This window comes from Acytostelium subglobosum (assembly GCF_000787575.1).
Source record: "Acytostelium subglobosum LB1 DNA, scaffold: scaffold1, whole genome shotgun sequence".
In the NCBI taxonomy this organism is placed as follows: Eukaryota; Evosea; class Eumycetozoa; order Acytosteliales; family Acytosteliaceae; genus Acytostelium; species Acytostelium subglobosum.
The window spans coordinates 1,034,153-1,051,694 of record NW_012236531.1 but is presented as its reverse complement, the minus strand read 5'-3'; the positions used below and the strand labels follow the sequence as shown (position 1 = coordinate 1,051,694).

The window sequence follows — 17,542 nt, the reverse complement described above, 5'->3', positions numbered from 1 at the left end:
CCACGTGTACCACTACTAATATATAACATATACTTACTTATTACTACCTACTTGTTCTACTACTACTATATCAATCAACTTCAAACGATTATACATATACACATAGAGAGACTACGTAATGTCACTCTACAGCTCACGACATAGCCATGCTTCGTCGTCTTCGAGCCACAGCTCATTTCATCGGCTATTCAAGTTCACAAAGTCATTCGAAAAAGGTGCCTTCTCAGTCATCTATGCTATGACCAAAGGCAACACCTTTCCCAAGATATTGACAATCATTAGCACAATCATTGAGTTCATTCGTAAGTCAACCCTCGACGACCCTCAACCCTGAACCCTCGACCAACCCTAACCCTCGCCAACCCTAACCCTCGACCTAACCCTCGACAACACTCAAACTCAAAGAGTTGGCATCATTTGGATTCAAACCAAGCTTCCCATGGGGAGGACAGGCAGGATATTGGATACCTAGGATAGTGTCACCATTCTCTCATCCATCAAACCTGTTCAACTATTATGGCTACCAGGTGTTATACTTGATTGTAGTGTCGTTCATGTTGCTAGGCTTCCTCAACATGATCTACGTCGGCTACAAGTTCTATCAGGGCAAGATAGCCAACATCTATACGATTCGTACGCTGCGCTGGTTCGTCAGCTTCACCGTCAATGTACTATACATACCAATCCTCTCGCTGTTCCTCATCAGTGTGAACTGCGAGCATGTCCCGTCCCTGGGCTACTCAGTGCTGGCCAAGTATGTCAGCACCGGTGAGCTAATCCAATGCTTTGGCGGTACCAATCTACCCTATGCCATTGTATCAATCGTCCTCATTGTCATATTCAGTCTTATCTCATTCCTCAGTCAACTCACCTACTATGAGTATGACACAACATGCAAGACCAGGTTCGCCAAGCCACATGCAAGAGTATGTAGTTAGTGCCCATCTATGTTTGGTTTAACCATACTAATGCTCCACCTTACTACTCATTTATAGTTCGACATGTCAATCTTACTTGTCAAGACCATTCTATCACTATTCTTCACTCTATTATCAGAGTATCGTTGGGTACTTTGTATTACATACTTCCTCGGTATGACTTGGCTTGTATTTGGATCAACATTTATGCTTCCATTGAATAATCAGAGACTCAATCAAGTAGTATGTATTGACTAAAAATTTTAATGCGGCCACACGACCGGTAACAGTGTTACCACACCAGAAGCTCAACCATGAGGGTGTCCATAATACTAACATACATACTTACAAACAAATAGAAAACAGGATTATATACAGCATGTCTTTGGATGTCAATTATGTCAATCGCTACATCAGCTGTGAATAATTTAAGTTCACCGGCAACAGTTTATCTGGCGATTGTAGGTCTGGTACCATCGTTTGTAGCTGGATACTTTATCAATCGTGCCTTCCACAAGTACCTTCAATCACGTCTGGAGGAGTTCTACGAGATCAACTCTGGCAGGAGTCGCACCAAGTCTGATGTCAAGGCTGCCTTGTCATCAAGTGGCACCAAGGACACACGCGCGGCCGCCGTCGCCGAGATTGAAATGACCCCAGTTGGCGGCGCCAAGGACTCGCGTGCTGTCACCTTTGAGGAGAACCACCTCGGATCGAAGCGCGAGATCAAGTTCCCCTTCTTTGAGAACCGATTCGTCTTCTCGCACTTTGTCGAGATCATGATCCGCAGTCTGTTGATGGAGGACGAGCCCACCGAGCGTGACATTGACCGCGCCAACCTATTCTACCAGTGCGGTCTCCAGTACTTCCCTCGCTCAACCCTGGTATGGATGGCCTACACCAACTACCTGATCTCCATTCGCAAGGATCGTCACATTGGCTATGCTTCACTCGAGAAGCTGCGCTCACTGTCGCCACGCATGATCGACATCCGATTCTTCCTCTACCAGCGCGACCGTGAGCGCGAGCAGATGATGGACTCTGAGCTGCGTGGACCACACGCTGGCAAGATCGAGGACTTTGTCTCGTACATGGAGTTCAAGAAGCTGTACTCTGGCGCCCGTCGCTACCACTCACAGTGTCTCACCTACATTGGTCGCTTCTGGAAGATCCTTTCATATGAGACCATCGACCTCAGCCGTCTGTCTGCGCTCTCGGGCAGGATCGCCTCTCGTGAGAGTCTGGCCACAGAACAGTATGAGCGTCTACTCAGCCTCAACCCCAGCTCGGTGCGTGTTCTACGAGACTACTCCCAATTCATTGAGGACGTTGTCAAGGATCGCTACCTGGCCGCCAAGCTCGCCAAAAAGGCCGACCGCATCGAGGAGAGCATGAGCAAGTCACTCTCGCTTGAACATGAGGGTGGTGCATCCAGCAACAACATCCACGCCCAACTGGACGAACACAAGGACAAGGGAGGATTCAGCTCGGGCGACGACACTTCAGAGTCGAGTGGATCAAGTGGCCGCAAGTCATCGCGTCGTTACCAAGAGTACCAACAGTCCAACTCAATCACCAAGCTGTCATGGCTGATGTTCTTCACCTCCCTGCTGTCGCTGGCCTTCCTCATTGCCTGTCTGGTGGTGATGCGCAATCAAACTTACGATCAGAAGTATGCGTTCCAGGGAATCGTCTCGCTGGGCGAGGCTGCATCTCTGTCCGTGCTTATTGCCAGCAACATCAACAGAATGTACGCATTCGCTCGCATGAACAATCTTGACGGTTTTGAACAGATGCGCAATTCAACCAAAGGCTACGTCAACTCGCTGGAGAACATACATCGGGCGATCTACTGGGGCGAGACACAGCCTTACAGCTTCGTCGGACCAATCTTTAGCGACCTGCTCAAACAAAAGGGCTACCACGTCTACGACATTTCCTCGCGTGTGTTTGACTACAAGGAGTTCAACAAGACCAGGCCTGTTGATACATCGTCCAAGGAGCTCAACACCCTGTACAACACTCCGAGCTTCACCCTCAACTTCTACGTGACAATCAATTCATCGAATATACCCATGAAGTACAATGGCTGGAAGGCTGGCAACCAGTTTGTGGGATCTGGCTTAGAGGTGCTCGAGTCTGAGATGCCCGACTGGATCGTGCCAGGCTTCCAGAACAGCACGCACTATCAATTCGTCGTGAGCAATGGCCCACAACTGATGACACAGGCCTACTTTGACATCCAGCTGGCCTACATCACCAAGAACCAGAACGAAGCTTTGAACAATGTCTTCCTTATCCTCATCCTCTGGGGATCCATCTTTGTTCTGTTCGTGTTGGTGGCAGCACTCCTTCTTCGAACCGTTGTCGTCAGGATCACACGCGAGACCCTTCGTACGATGATGCTGTTCACCTTGGCACCGCGCAGTCTGGTTCAGATGATGTGTCAGCGAGAGTACAAGTTGTCCAACCTTGAGAGTAGTTCAGACCGTGACTTGGATTTCTACAACGAAAATGAGGAGGAGGAAGAAGAGGAGCCAGTGGCCGATGAGGAAGTAGATCGCCCAGCTGATGGAGAGAAGGAGCATCAACAGTTGCGCCAGCGCAACGTCAAGGAGAAACAGGTGGATGAAGAGAAACAATCACTGTTGCAACAAAACAACGAGGATGAGTCCACGGCACTGGAGAAGAGGAACGTCAACAAGAAGTCACTAAGATCCGTGCACATGAAACTCCACTACTCGTACATCTTTGCCCTGACCATATTGTTCGCCATCATTACCATGTCGTTGTTTGTGTCATTCTCCGAGACACTCAAGGACATTGGAGCTGGCAACGAGCTGACAGACAGCGCACAACGTTCCGGCTCGGCAGACATTAGCATCTTCTACGCCTTCACCTATGCCACGTCCAAGAACCCCCTCCACGCACAGTACCTCATCAACGCCACCAACACAATGCAGCGTCTACACCAGTCTCTGCAGACCATGCCTCAGACCCGCACTTTGATGGAGGGTGGCTATGGATGCTACATGATCGACCAGTCCAGGTGCCGCACACCCGAGGACCCCTACTACTTTGACGTGTCTCTAGGCCTCGACTGGACCATCAATCAGTTCGTCCAGAATGCCATGGAGATTGCACACGTCACCAACGTGTCCAACCTGTCTCCCATGATGGAGCCACTGCAATGGATCTCCCAGGTGGGATCCAACGAAGTGTTTGACGGTATGAAGATCGCTACATATTTGTTCTACAATCATTGGCAGACCATCCAGGATGCAAGCGTACGCAACCTGACCATTGGATACGCAGTTGGACTTGTTGCCATTGTACTTGTCTACTTCCTGTTGTTCCGTCCATTCATCAGTCGTCTGCGAGTTCAACACACTCACACTCTAGCACTTCTCCGTCTGGCGCCCAAGGAGATTCAAATGATCGACCTCGACGACAAGGTCATCTATGGATAAACGTACAAACAATCAATAACAACATATAGTTTATAAAGGGTAGCTCCTCTAAGTGCTGAATTCCCAAACTCCAAACAATATGACCATGATGGATGACGATGGACTGCGTTGATTTATTGACTTGCGTTCATCCAGGGAATGGAGGATGATGATGTTGATTGATTGGATTATTGATTGATGAGAAGATTACATACGGAACACACCAAAGCCGTCTGATGGTGGGTTGATGGGCTGGTTCATACAGGCGCTAAGACTGAGTGCGATCACTTGACGAGTGTCGGCTGGGTTGATGACTCCGTCATCCCAGCAGCGAGCCGATGAGTAGTATGGTGAACCCTCAACCTCGTACTTGTCTGAAATTGGCTTCTTGAATGCAGCCTCCTCCTCAGCAGGCCAGGTCTTGCCCTCCTTGGCCATGTTGTCGCGCTGAATCTGGGCCAACACGGATGCGGCCTGCTCACCACCCATGACACTGATACGTGCGTTGGGCCACATGTACATGAAACGTGGGCTGTACGAACGGCCACACATACCGTAGTTACCGGCACCGAAACTGCCACCAATGATCACAGTGATCTTTGGCACACGGCAGGTGGCCACGGCCATGACCATCTTTGCGCCATCCTTGGCAATACCACGAGCCTCGTAAGACTTGCCAACCATGAAACCAGTGATGTTCTGCAGGAAGAGCAATGGGATGCCACGCTGGTTGCACAGCTCGATGAAATGAGCGCCCTTGACGGCCGACTCAGAGAAGAGGATACCATTGTTGGCGACGATACCCACTGGCATGCCGTGGATCTTGGCAAAACCGGTGACCAGGGTGGTGCCGTACAGCTCCTTGAACTCATCGAAGCGACTGCCATCGACGATTCTAGCAATGACCTTGCGTACATCAACATTCTTGCGCAGGTCGCTTGGCACGATACCCGACAGTTCGCTGGCTGGGTAAAGTGGCTCCTCTGGTGTGTGGATGACGACTGATGGGTTCTTCTTGCGGTTCAGATTGGCGACAATGCGACGAGTGATGGCAAGAGCCTCCTCATCATTGCGGGCATAGTGATCGGTTACACCAGAAGTGCGGCAATGAAGGTCGGCACCTCCCAACTCCTCAGCAGTGACAATCTCACCAGTGGCAGCCTTGACCAAGGGTGGACCACCCAAGAAGATGGTACCTGTGCCCTTGACGATGACTGACTCGTCGGCCATGGCTGGCACGTAGGCGCCACCAGCTGTGCAAGAGCCCATGACGACGGCAATCTGTGGGATACGCTTGGAGGACATGTTGGCCTGGTTGTAGAAGATACGACCAAAGTGATCACGATCGGGGAACACATCAGCCTGACGGGGGAGGTTGGCACCACCAGAGTCAACCAAGTAGATACATGGCAGGTTGTTCTCTTGGGCGATCTCCTGAGCACGGAGATGCTTCTTCACGGTGATTGGGAAGTAAGTGCCACCCTTAACAGTGGAGTCATTTGCAACAATTACACACTCAATACCCTGTACTCTACCAATACCAGTGATGATTCCACCAGCTGGTACATCATCCTTTCCGTACATCTCGAATCCAGCCAACTGTGAGAACTCCAAGAATGGTGAACTAGTGTATGGGAACAATGTGTAAGTTGATCGAGGTCCCTGGACAGTGTCGACACATGATTGATTGATTGATTCATACCCTGGGTCGACTAAAGCATCGATACGCTGACGTGCCAAGAGCTTGCCTCTGGATACATGACGCTCGTTGAGCTTGGCGCCTCCACCCTGCTTAATCTTGTCAATGACATTGTTGAGTTGCTCGACGCTCTGAGTCATTCTCTGAAGGTTCTCCTTGTACTCCACTGAGTTCCTGTCAACAGATCCATCGAGGATGTGCATCAAGTTGTCTGTATGGTATGATCTCTGTATGTATCCATGTAGTGTGCGTGTCAACATCCTATCCTATTCACTATCTTATTACATCCAATCGATCAATCAATCAAACACACATACCATGAATGATGGACGAGATGTAAGAAGGGCAGCAGAGGCCGAAGCAGTCAAGCTTCCACTTCTGAGTACATGGCTGGATCGCACGATGTTTCTTGATACAAGTGATAACATTGTTGTGTATCTGTATCTGTATCTGTATCTGTATGAATAAGTATGTCGGGATGAACAATGAAGTCGACATCATAGTTTGTGGTCCTTTTTTTGATCAAAGTTGGCCTCCCACACACAGATTTTTATTCACAAACGAAATTTCCATCATGGGACTCTGTTTTGTCCTGTTATCCAAACACACAATGCAAGGTATAATTATTCAATCAGTCAGTATACATATTTAATTACAAGTAATAGTATTTATATATATATATTATGTAAATATACACATTTAAAAAAAGGGTTGACAATAATTACAAATTGCTGACAATGCTTAGATCAATGATGTTGTCTTGATCTCTGCCACAGCGTTGGTGCTTTGAAGCAGACTCTCCTTCTTGCGCTTCTCCAATGCCCATTGTACAGACCAGAGTGCTAGTGGACGCATGTAGCTACCCGCTCGATAGCATCCATTCATATCCCATGCCTCTGGTGTCTATATTATTTGATGATTGATTGATTGATTGAGTGAGTGAGTGGAATTATTCCGGATTGGTAGAATAAAAGTAGTATGGTACTTACTTGATAGTGGAATCCCCACCTGTGATATGATGAATCGATTATTCCTTGGATCAATTCCCATCCTTCTTTATCCATAAAGTGAAGCAACATGGTTGCAGCCAGACCAAACGATGTGCCAATCCAGACCTCACTAGACTGCAATGATGTAGTGTCCACAGTACCCTCTGGTCTCATTCCATTGACTGCACCACACGATCCATTCGAGTATCCTCTCACATTGTACTCATTGATGATACTGAGTGATGAAAGTGCCTGGTCCAATGTGATGTAAGATTGCAAGCCACACGACACCAAGTACCAATGTCCAGCCAACTGATCAGACATGATGCTATCATAGTGAGGGCTAGAGTTGTTGTTAGTACATGGATGTTTGAGATTGATGGTCTAGCTTCTAACTTACTTCTTGCTGCTGTCATAGTTGAAGTAATGTCCATTCCAAAGCTTTGAGTTGTAGGACCGCTTGCCCTTCTCAAAGATCTTGTTGTAGACGATGACGTCCTCTTTGAGGCCGAGGATCTTGGCGATCTCTGCCGCACACTTTAGACACGCGAGCCACAGACCGCCTGTGTAGGCACTGCATCCCATCGCTGACCAGGTGTCGTAGGTCTGATCGGGGAAGCCCTCATTGTCGACGACGCCATCATTGTCAAAGTCGAACTCGTAGGCGCGACGGATGGCTTCTTCAATGACGCCCCACATTTGCAACAGGAAGTTCCTTGTCATCATTGACCAGGTAGTCGCGATACACCTGCAGTACAAACTTGCAAGGCAGGTCCTTCCAACGAGAGATGTCCTGAATGTTGTATGAGTTGACGCGCTTCCATGGGTCCTCGCCCGGGTTACCCATGTCGTGTGGCACTGCGCCCCTGATCTTACGCGGCATTGTCTTGCCTGAATGAATGCACTCGACCATCTCGCCATAATCAAGCAGTGTGGCGTCGGCAATGTCTGTCTGAAGACTGATCTCGAGTCGCGGCCACAGCATGGCCAGAGCAAACGATGCGTAGAAATGCACGTCGTACGTGTTGTACATGAGGTACTCTGCGCTTTCGAGGTATGCGAAGCGGCCAATGTAGTTGACATCGTTCATGTCTTCCTTGAGCAGCTTGCTCACCATCAGCTTCTGATTGTTGGGCTGCTCTGGAGGCGACCCGTTGGTCCACACCGAGCCTCCGTCCACAAAGAAGTAGAGCTCGTTGAAGATGGACATCTTGTAGAAGGCGGGCAGCTGCGTGTCGGCCAGGATGGGTGCCTGCCACTTGACAATGTCCTCCTCCCACTGCTTATAGTTGAAGATGGCGTCGCTGGCGATACGTTGGCTGTTGTTGCCAGACACACCATAGAACTTAGTGTAGCGACGGTAGTAGCCCGAACCTTGAGTGAAGCGGCACACTGGTGTGTCCCAGGCGATGGCGAACACCACCTCCTTGGTCTGGCCGGCAGGCACGCGCACCTTGGCGGCGATGGCAGCGGCGATAGGCTTCTTGGGCGCGGACGGGCGAGTGTCATCTGAGTTGTCAAGGACACCCGACCTGTTGAAGCTGTACCACAAGTTGGCCGCGTCCAGTCTGTTTGTTGTCTCGAAGCGCGTCTGGTATGAGAACTGGACGTCAGGGTCGTCCTTGACCGATATCGAGAGCTCCAGTGGGTCGAGGAATGAGGTTGGTTGTTTCTCGCTGGGCTTGATCTCTCGCTTTGTCATCAGTGTCACACCATTCGTGCGTCTACCCTTGTCATCAGTATACTTGAAGCTCCTGTATGTATGTGAGTCGGTTGTTGATTGGGTGTGTTAGTGAGTGAATGGAGTGGAAGAGACGGATGATTGATACCAACCTGTTGTGATGTCCACCGGCTGCGTCGACGCTGGTGCCATCACTGTTTTGCCATGTGAACATCAGACTGACCTCGGCATTGGATGACGAGGTGTTCTCAATCTTCCAGACAAAGACTCCGCATGGATATGATGACTCGCGGTAGTTGTGTGGGATGACTGGAGACAGCTGCTTGCACACGAGACGGATGTCTGGATGTGGCTCTTCGTACACCGTCCATGCACGCGGGAACTGACCAAAGTAGGATGACTTGTCACCTTTGAAGCCCCAGTTCCACACATCGAGGTTGAGATTTGACTTGGGCTTGCCGGGACACAGTACCATGGCCTTCTTGGCCGAGGAGAAGTGGTTGTTGGCTTCATTCTCCATGTTGATGTACACTGAGAACTTGTTGGCGTCGACAATCTCGTTGGTGACGAGTCCATTGTGCAAGTTCCATCGCACAAAGTCACCTCGCCAGCCACGTGTGATTGATCCCGATCCAATGCCACCGATCGGTACCCCCATCACGGGACCGGGCTTGGGGATGTTGAATGGGTCCATGATGGGAACGCGACCAGCATTATATTCGCGTTTGACATACTTCCACATGCGATAGCCGAGTCCCATCAGTTTGAGACCCGTGCCAACAGACACTTGGAACTGTTTGTGCTCGGGGAATTGGAAGTCGAGTCGCTTGGACCAGCTGAACTTGGAGATGTCCTCTCCGAGACGCAGCCACTTCTCCAGGTCTGTTGAGCTGTCGTCAAGAGCTGCATCGTCCTCGCCCAATCCATTCCAAAACATGTCCTGACTGATGTTGAGCAAGTTGGACTTGGTCGCGCTGAATGCCTTCTTGAGTGAGCCTCCAAGATTGGCCAAGTTTGAGCTGCTAAGCAAACTTTGTGTTTGATCTGAGGAGTTGTTGTCATTGTCATTGAGGTTGGTCTGTGTGTCTAATGGTCCGCCATTTGTCGCTGAAGTAGAAGTTGTTGATGAGATGAATGAGGGGGAGTGAGCGGGGACAGCGGCAGGGACGGGGACGGGTGATGGAGCAGGGGATGAGGATGGCGATGGGAAGAATGAGACGGACTTTAAGCTCGACATGAGTCCCTTGATCTGACTCGTTGCCGATGGTGATGATGATGACGACGTAGTGGTAGTTGATGCACTTGTAACATTGATGACTGAATGAGTTTGATGATGCTCGCCACGATGTTGAAGTGAAGGTGAATGTTGATCCAGAACAACATTGTATGTTGAGGTGTTTGTTTGATTGGGCGTACTTGTCGTCACAGTGCTAGATGGCTGCATTGCTGGTGATGTTGGTGATGGTGGAGTTATCGTTTCAAAGTCATCGTCAAAGTAAAAGTTCAACTTTATAGAGTCATTAGTTGATGTCGTAGATGATGCCGTGGTCATCATCGAAGTTGGCATTGAAGCATATTGATTATCATATTGCTGTTGTTGCTGTTGCTGTTGTTGCTGTTGAAGATATGATGTAGCGCCACCTGATTGTGACAAGAAGTTAATCTCTTCATAATCATCAACGCTTGAGTTCAACAAATCATTGTTATTGTTGTTGTTGTTGGTACTACTATTAAGTTCATGATGATTGAGTTGTTGTTGTTGTTGTGAGGTATCTGTATAACCTCCAAATAAATCATCCATTTCTCAAACTACACTAGTTATATTACTTGTCTTTATAATGTATTATTACTATTATACTATCCTATCTTATCTAATAATCTATCTATTATCTGTTTATTTATAACTCACATCGAGTGATACAATAACACAATCAAACAAATGAATGAAATACCCCTGGGGTGTGTGGATTGTTCACCCAACTTCACCAATTTTCATTCGAAATAGGGAGGACTTGCCGAGAGGGATCGATGTCTCTCAATCAGATAGCACCTTCCAATGGGATCACTCATAACCCAACTAATACCTCACTTTCAAATTATTGTTGTTGCATTCTTAACAATAAAATGTGATGTCATTGATTGATGAGTGCAAAGATAAATAAGCAATTCTTTAGAATACAGGAATATACTTATTGTCTAACTTCATTATTCATTGACTACAGGTATGTTCATTTTGTTTGTTTAAAGATTACCTAGGTATAATACTCTTCTATCAAGTATGATTTTTAACAGACTTCATAATCAAAATATTCCGTATACCAAATTAGGAAATAGGCGGGTTGGGCCTTTTTGAAATCAAATTTTGAAACTGTAACGGTTTTTTGAATCAAACAGGTGGATTACATATATTCAACCAAAACACTTTACATATTAGGTTCATCTTACTTACCTACTAGATAGATAATATACATATAAATAAGTTGTTGATTAAAGATACAATGACAAGACTATCATCCAATGTTATGGATATCAATTGTAGTTTAGTTGATTCAACATCACTCAATGCTTTCACAGTTGATTGTCTAAAGAGATATTGTAACAAACAACATATTACATTATCAACATCATCAGCTACAAAGTCAAACATCATACAAATAATATCAGATTATCATCAATCACTTGTAGCCACAAGTGTCAACAACAACAGCAACAATGATGACAACAATGATGAACAACATAATGACAATGACAACATGGTAGTACTCATTGAGGAGTACAATGAAGATGATGACAAAGAGAACATCAATGTCAATATATCAAACAAAAGTAGCAAGATCAAACAACAACAACAGTGTAATAATATATCAATCAATGAGGAGGAGGTCGACCAGAAGAAGAAGGGATGCTTGAAGTACAGTGTCGCGAACATTGAACCACCTGCTACTACTGCCACAGCAGAGAAGAGGAGAGTGACATTCAATCAAAAGGTCAATGTTAAGTTGATCCATATAGTGGAGGGAGAACGTACACACTTCATACCATGCTTCAATGATAAGAATAGACGAATAATTGAGAAGTACGAGCACGAGCTGTATCTCAAGGAGAAGTTAAGGGAGAAGAATGGAATGGTGGGTGATGGAGAAGGCGAGTGCGGTTCCCCATCCTCTCCACAATCACCTGCCTTCAAGCCGACATTGGAGATCAGACACATTGAAGATATACAGGGTGGCACCGAGGAGACATTCGACACAGACACAATGTCCAGAGAGGAGTTGATCGAGGTGTTGGACATGAACGATCTCGACACAAAAGGTTCAAAGGCACAGCTCAAGGCAAGGCTGGAGAAGTACATCATCAGTATGAGCACCGCCACCAGTGGTGGAGGTTCAGAGTCGTCAGAGGAGGATGAGGATGCGGAGGACACCAATGCCAAGGGTAAGGCCAAGGGCAATGGTAAGGCAAAAGGCAAGGCCAAAAGAAAGACAAAGGTGTCAGATGTCATTGCTTCGCCAGAGGATCATTATGAGCAACAATGGAGTCAATGGAAGACAGAGATGATTGGAACACGATCGTCAACATTTGATGAGCATCAGAATCTATATGATGCATTCACCTCTGCCCTCACCATGACATCTAAGTCAAAGACAACATCAACATCAAAGCCAAAATCATCAACAAAGACAACAACAACATCCAGTACTTCCAACAGCAGTAAGAAGAAGAGGCGAGTATTATAAAGTACATGTTTATATATGTGATTGGTTAGTTACTTTCAACATGATGTTGTACGTGATTGTGTATTGTTTGTTGGTAGAGGGGGTTGGCGATGTGACCGCCTACTGTTGTTGCTGTTGCTGCGACTTGTCGGACGAGGAGGTTGATATAGTGGGTGAAGCGTTCGAGGAGGTTGATTGTTGAGTAGAGGAGGAGGAGGATGGAGATGGGGAGCCTGTTGATTTGACCACATAGGTCTGTTGTTGATGCTGCTGGTGCTGCTTCTTCTTTTGGTCGCCACCACCGCCTTTCTTCTTGTATCCACTGCTGCCACTACCACTGCCGGCGCCAAATCCAACCTCACCATTTGGTAATGATTGTGGTTGTTGCTGCTGCTGCTGCTGTGGCTGTGACTGTTGTGACTGGGACTCTTGTTGTGGCTTGTGTTGCTGCTGTTGAGAGTCAAATGAACCTCTCTGTTTGTATGTTCGCTGTCCTTTATCCCTATTATCTCTATCAGGTCGATCGGTTCGCTCGGGTCTATCTTGTTTGCTACTACTGACATCAGCTCTGTTGTCAGATCTGCTGTCAGGTCTGTCGGGTTTGTCTTGTCTATCCCTATCCTGTCTATCCCTGTCCTTGTTGGACGACTTGCTCTGATGTCCTGGCTTGGGTGAGTTGTTCGAGACTGTGGATGACGCGCCGGCAGCAGAGGTGTTGGTCGATTGTGAAGATGAGGATGATGGAGGTGACTTTACAGCTTCTTGTTGGGGCTGTGTCACCTTATCCCACGATGGCTTCTCAATCCACGCGTTGATGGTCGGCTGGGGTGGTGAAACAGTTTGCTCAACGATCTGTGCTGGCTTGGATGATGGATTAGAATCATCGGACTTGGTTGCATCGATGTCCTTCTTCTGGTAGGTGCCGCTGCTCTTGAAGCTGCCTGAGCGCTTCATGTCCTTGGGACCTGATTGACCATCACGTTGCTGGGAGCCACTACGATCCTTGCTCTGCTTCCTCTCTCCGCGTGGGCCCTTGTCGCCTGTCCTTTCACTCCTGCTGTCAGTTCTGTCAACACTACGATCTAGCTTGTTATCAACTGGTGGCCTGTCCTCTCTCTCTGGTCTACTGCTACCACTGCCTCGGATATCTCTGTTGTCTCTGTTATCCTTGGTGTCTCTGTTGTCCCTCTGATCGAACCTCTTCTTGGGCTTGTCATCGTTGCTCTTTGAACTGTCTGTGCTGGACACAAGATCCTTCCTGTTCCAATCCTTTGACTTGCTCCTAGGCAATGTGCCACTGCCTTGTCCTGATGAGGACAAGGTAGTGGTGGTCGATGTCTGAGATGGCAGATGCTGCTGCAGTGGCTGCTGTAGGTGTTGCTGCTGCTGCAGTGGCTGATGCTGATTCTGCAGCGGCTGATACTGCTGATGGATGTTTTGTTGAGGGATTGGTTGAGGCTGTTGAGAAGATGGATGCTCCATTGTGGACATGTGCTCCTTCTTTACAAACTCATCTCTTGACTTCTCTCTCTTCAAGATCTGTGTCTTCCTGTCGAACTTGTTATTGTTGTTGTTGTTGTTGTCGCGCTGTTGATGTTGCTGTTGTTGTTGTTGTTGTTGTGGGTCGGAGTTGTACTGATTCTGATGTTGATGCTGTTGTTGTTGTTGATGTTGTGGCTGGTGATGGTCATTCTTGTTGTACTTGTTATATGGCCTATCTCCACCACCCCTCGGCTGGTTGAAGTTACTGTTGTTGTTGTTGTTGTATTGCTTCTTGATGTTGCTCGACTGCTGTTGTTGTTGTTGGGGTCTGGGTGGTTGTTGTGGCGTATCTACAATGTCACGCTTCTGATCAGCAACATCTCCTTCCACAGGATTAGTTGATGGCTCGGGCTCCGACGACTTTGGTGTCTCAAGTGCTGGAGTGATCGCGACCGGTGTGTGTTTGGATTCGGTAGTGGTTGTCGAAGTTGTCGAGGTGGTGGATGTGGTTGGGTGTTCTTGTTGTTGTGATGACTCTTGTTGGAGAGGCGAAGACCTTGGCTCGTGTGCCACAGCAGATGATGACTGCTCCTGCTGGTTCTTCCTGGTGGTGTCACCCAGTGACTTGTCTCTGGACAAGATCCTTGATGGCGGGTGCTCTTGAGACTGTGTGTGTGAAGGTTGGTATGACTGGCGATATTGACTGTGCTGGTGATGCGGCTGCTGCTGTTGATTATGGTGCGGCTGCTGAGGCTGATAGGGTTGTCTCCTATCATCGGTTGGGAAGTGTCTTCCATCCTTTGGATGATGGTAGCTACCTGGTCCAAATGAGTGTGGGGCATAGTGGTCCCTGTCGCCACCACGACCCTCGTGATCAATATCTCTATCTCTATCCCTCCTGTCGTCGTCGTGATGCGAAGGGTATGGACCATGTGCAAAGGATTGTGGAGGCCTCTTGTTGGGTGGATAGCCTCCGCTTCCTCCTCCGTGCCAATTGTCAGGCGGGTCTCTAGGTCCCGACCTATCACGCTCGTCGTGGTCATAGTGTGGGGGTTGTTGATGGGGGCCGCCCATTGGCCTTGGCTCTCGATAGGGAGCATTGTCAGAGGGGACAGGGGGGTGGTCTCTTGGACTACGGTCAAAGTCTCGCTCCATCGAGCCAGGTCTCTCTGATGATCGCCTCTGTTGTGGGTAGCCACCGTCCTGAGGATGTGATGGGCCCCTGCTGCCAGACGACCTCCTATCTCCTTCATATTGCTGTCGGAATCCAGAGTCCTTCTCGCGTGGTGGTTGGTCCCTTACGCCCCATTCTCTATCTCTCGGGCGGTCGTTGTCGTATGGAGGCTGTCGATTGTAATTGTTGGACTTGTAGCCGCCAGTGGAGTAACGGTGTGCAGGGGGTGGCCTGTCATCAAAGTTCTTGTTGCCTCTGTCATCGTTGTAGGGCGGTCTGTTGCGTTGCATGTCATCGGACTGATATGAGCCGCGCCTATCATCGTATCCACTACCACCATGAGGCACATAACCGGGAAGCGAGCGTCGACCATCGTACTGCCTGTTGCGCTGGTCATAAGAGTAGGAGCCTCCTCCCTGATGGGGTGGACCTCTATTCTTCTGCTGCTGTCTATATCTCTCCTCTTCTTCCTCACGCTCGCGCTCTCTCTGCAGCTCTCTTTCGCGCTCCAGCTTTAGACGCTCTTGCTCTCGCTTCTCTTCCTCCAGACGCTCCTTCTCATCGAGCTCTTGCAGCTTCTTGAGAGCACGCTCGCGACCGATCTTCCTGTCCTCCTCTTGTTTCTCGAGCTTAAGCCTGATGCGTTCGGCCTCTTCACGCTTGCGCTCGGCCTCTTGACGGAGCCATTCTTCCTCTCTTCTCTTCAACTCTTGTTCGCGTCTCAGGTCCTCCTGTCGCTCAAACTCGATACGTTGTCGCTCCTCTTCCTCACGTCGCAGCCTCTCCTGGAGCACGCGCTCTCTGTACTCGTCCTCCTCGCGCTGTCGTTGCCTCTCGCGCTCTTCCTCCTGACGCTTCAGCTCCTTCTCACGCTCCTCGGCCTGGGTAATGTTCTCGTCGATAAAGACCAGGGGCTTGGAGTAGTCCATGGGGTCCTCGTCGTCCTCGGCCCAATCGGTGTTGCCCAACGAAAAGAGGTCGACTGTGGGGGCCACTACTCCTCCACCTTTCATTGGAGATAGGCCACTGCCAGGGGCCATGTTCGATGAGCTTGAGGTGGTGGTCGTGGTGGTGGAAGTCGTGGAGGTGATGGTGGAGGTGGTCGAAGTCATTGGTGGTATCAATGGTGAGTTTCCACCATACTTGGATCCAGTTGTGCTTGCGGGTGATGAGTGACTTGGCTGTTGTGTCTGCTGATGCAGTTGTTGTGGCTGATGATGTATCTTTGATTGTTTGTCGAAATCCTTGTCAACAACTGAGTATAATTGATAAATGTTAGCGAATGATTGATTGATTGATTGATTGATTGAAAGTTGCGAACAACATACTTGATGCTGGTTTTGTGAAAGAGTCTGTGCTGTTCTTCATCGATGAGTTCGACTGGGCATTCGAGTGCGGCTCTTCGGAGAGCTGTGGCGTGGTCGATCCAACGACGGGAGTGCTGGGAGAGGGAGACGGCAGGAGTGAAGACTGCGTCGCGAGATTGGGACTGTTTATCGAGAGAGTCGTGGCGATAAGTGAGGCGACTGTTGTGGGCGTGTCATTGGCGATGGGTGGGGTGGGGCAGTGACCCACGCCTGTTGTCGACGCCGCTGACACAATCGCTGCTGCCGTGGTCACAGAGGTGATTGACGTGGGCGGCGTGGCAGAAGCCACCGTTGACGTCGAAGAGCCGGCTGGGGCCGTGCTGTTTGGTCGGAGAGCGGCGCCGCCCCACACCGAGGTCGTCGACAGCAGCTTCTCCTCGCCTCCGCTTTCGCTCTGTGTGCTTGGCAGATTGACAGGGAGGAAGGATGACTTTGGTTTCGAGGAGGTCGATGCTGACGATGCTGTGTTGATCACGACTGGCACCATCTGATTAGGTTGTTTGTGTCTTCCTATATATATATATGTTTGATCACATTCATTCAATCCGTTGTATGAGTATGATAATGTTCTTCATCCAATCTTAAATCCAACTCTTACATCCCCTCGCACTATCACTCTCTCTCTCTTCACTCTCTTACCCATATTCATTGGAGATGATCCATTATTATTGTTATTCTTTAGTATCTTGTGTGTGCTTGGTGACTGTGGAGACGATGTTGATGGCTTGTTCATTATCTGTCTATCTATACTATAGATTGTAAAGATATTTATAACATGTTAGCAAGTTGAACTTTGAACATTTGTTGTCCCTGCTGTGCTCAGATCATCATATGTTTGTTTGATTGATTGATTGATTGTTTGATCGATTGTTTGATTGATTGAATAATGAATGATTGATGAATGATCATAATATCATTTATGCCAATTCTTGACGTCGATTGAATGAATGAATGATCGAATGATTGAACTTGACCATGTGAGTGATGATGATGAAGATGATAATGTCGCATACCATAACGTCTGTTTGTATTTCGAATGTACAACTGCAGGTTCAATATATGTAATAA

The 17,542-nt window shown here is 48.4% G+C and overlaps 4 protein-coding genes across 4 annotated transcripts; 2 read left to right on the top strand and 2 right to left on the bottom strand.

The window, feature by feature from the left end:
* Positions 1–109: 109 nt before the first annotated feature.
* On the top strand, positions 110–4,381 carry SAMD00019534_004370 (hypothetical protein; the record flags this gene model as incomplete). The annotated part of the gene is made up of 5 exons (XM_012903870.1): positions 110–302; positions 406–926; positions 996–1,160; positions 1,736–2,589; positions 2,665–4,381. Coding segments are annotated over 5 exons (3,450 nt in total), but the record flags the coding sequence as incomplete, so codon positions are not given.
* A 192-nt stretch (positions 4,382–4,573) lies between these two features.
* On the bottom strand, positions 4,574–6,493 carry SAMD00019534_004360 (hypothetical protein; the record flags this gene model as incomplete). The annotated part of the gene is made up of 3 exons (XM_012903869.1): positions 4,574–5,990; positions 6,069–6,292; positions 6,383–6,493. The coding sequence occupies 3 exons, from the start codon at positions 6,491–6,493 to the stop codon at positions 4,574–4,576; spliced, it is 1,752 nt and encodes a 583-aa protein (XP_012759323.1).
* A 4,995-nt stretch (positions 6,494–11,488) lies between these two features.
* On the top strand, positions 11,489–12,472 carry SAMD00019534_004350 (hypothetical protein; the record flags this gene model as incomplete). The annotated part of the gene is made up of 1 exon (XM_012903868.1): positions 11,489–12,472. One exon carries the CDS (start codon positions 11,489–11,491, stop codon positions 12,470–12,472), a length of 984 nt encoding a protein of 327 aa, XP_012759322.1.
* A 99-nt stretch (positions 12,473–12,571) lies between these two features.
* On the bottom strand, positions 12,572–17,207 carry SAMD00019534_004340 (hypothetical protein; the record flags this gene model as incomplete). The annotated part of the gene is made up of 3 exons (XM_012903867.1): positions 12,572–16,362; positions 16,436–16,984; positions 17,114–17,207. The coding sequence occupies 3 exons, from the start codon at positions 17,205–17,207 to the stop codon at positions 12,572–12,574; spliced, it is 4,434 nt and encodes a 1,477-aa protein (XP_012759321.1).
* Between the last annotated feature and the right edge of the window lie 335 nt (positions 17,208–17,542).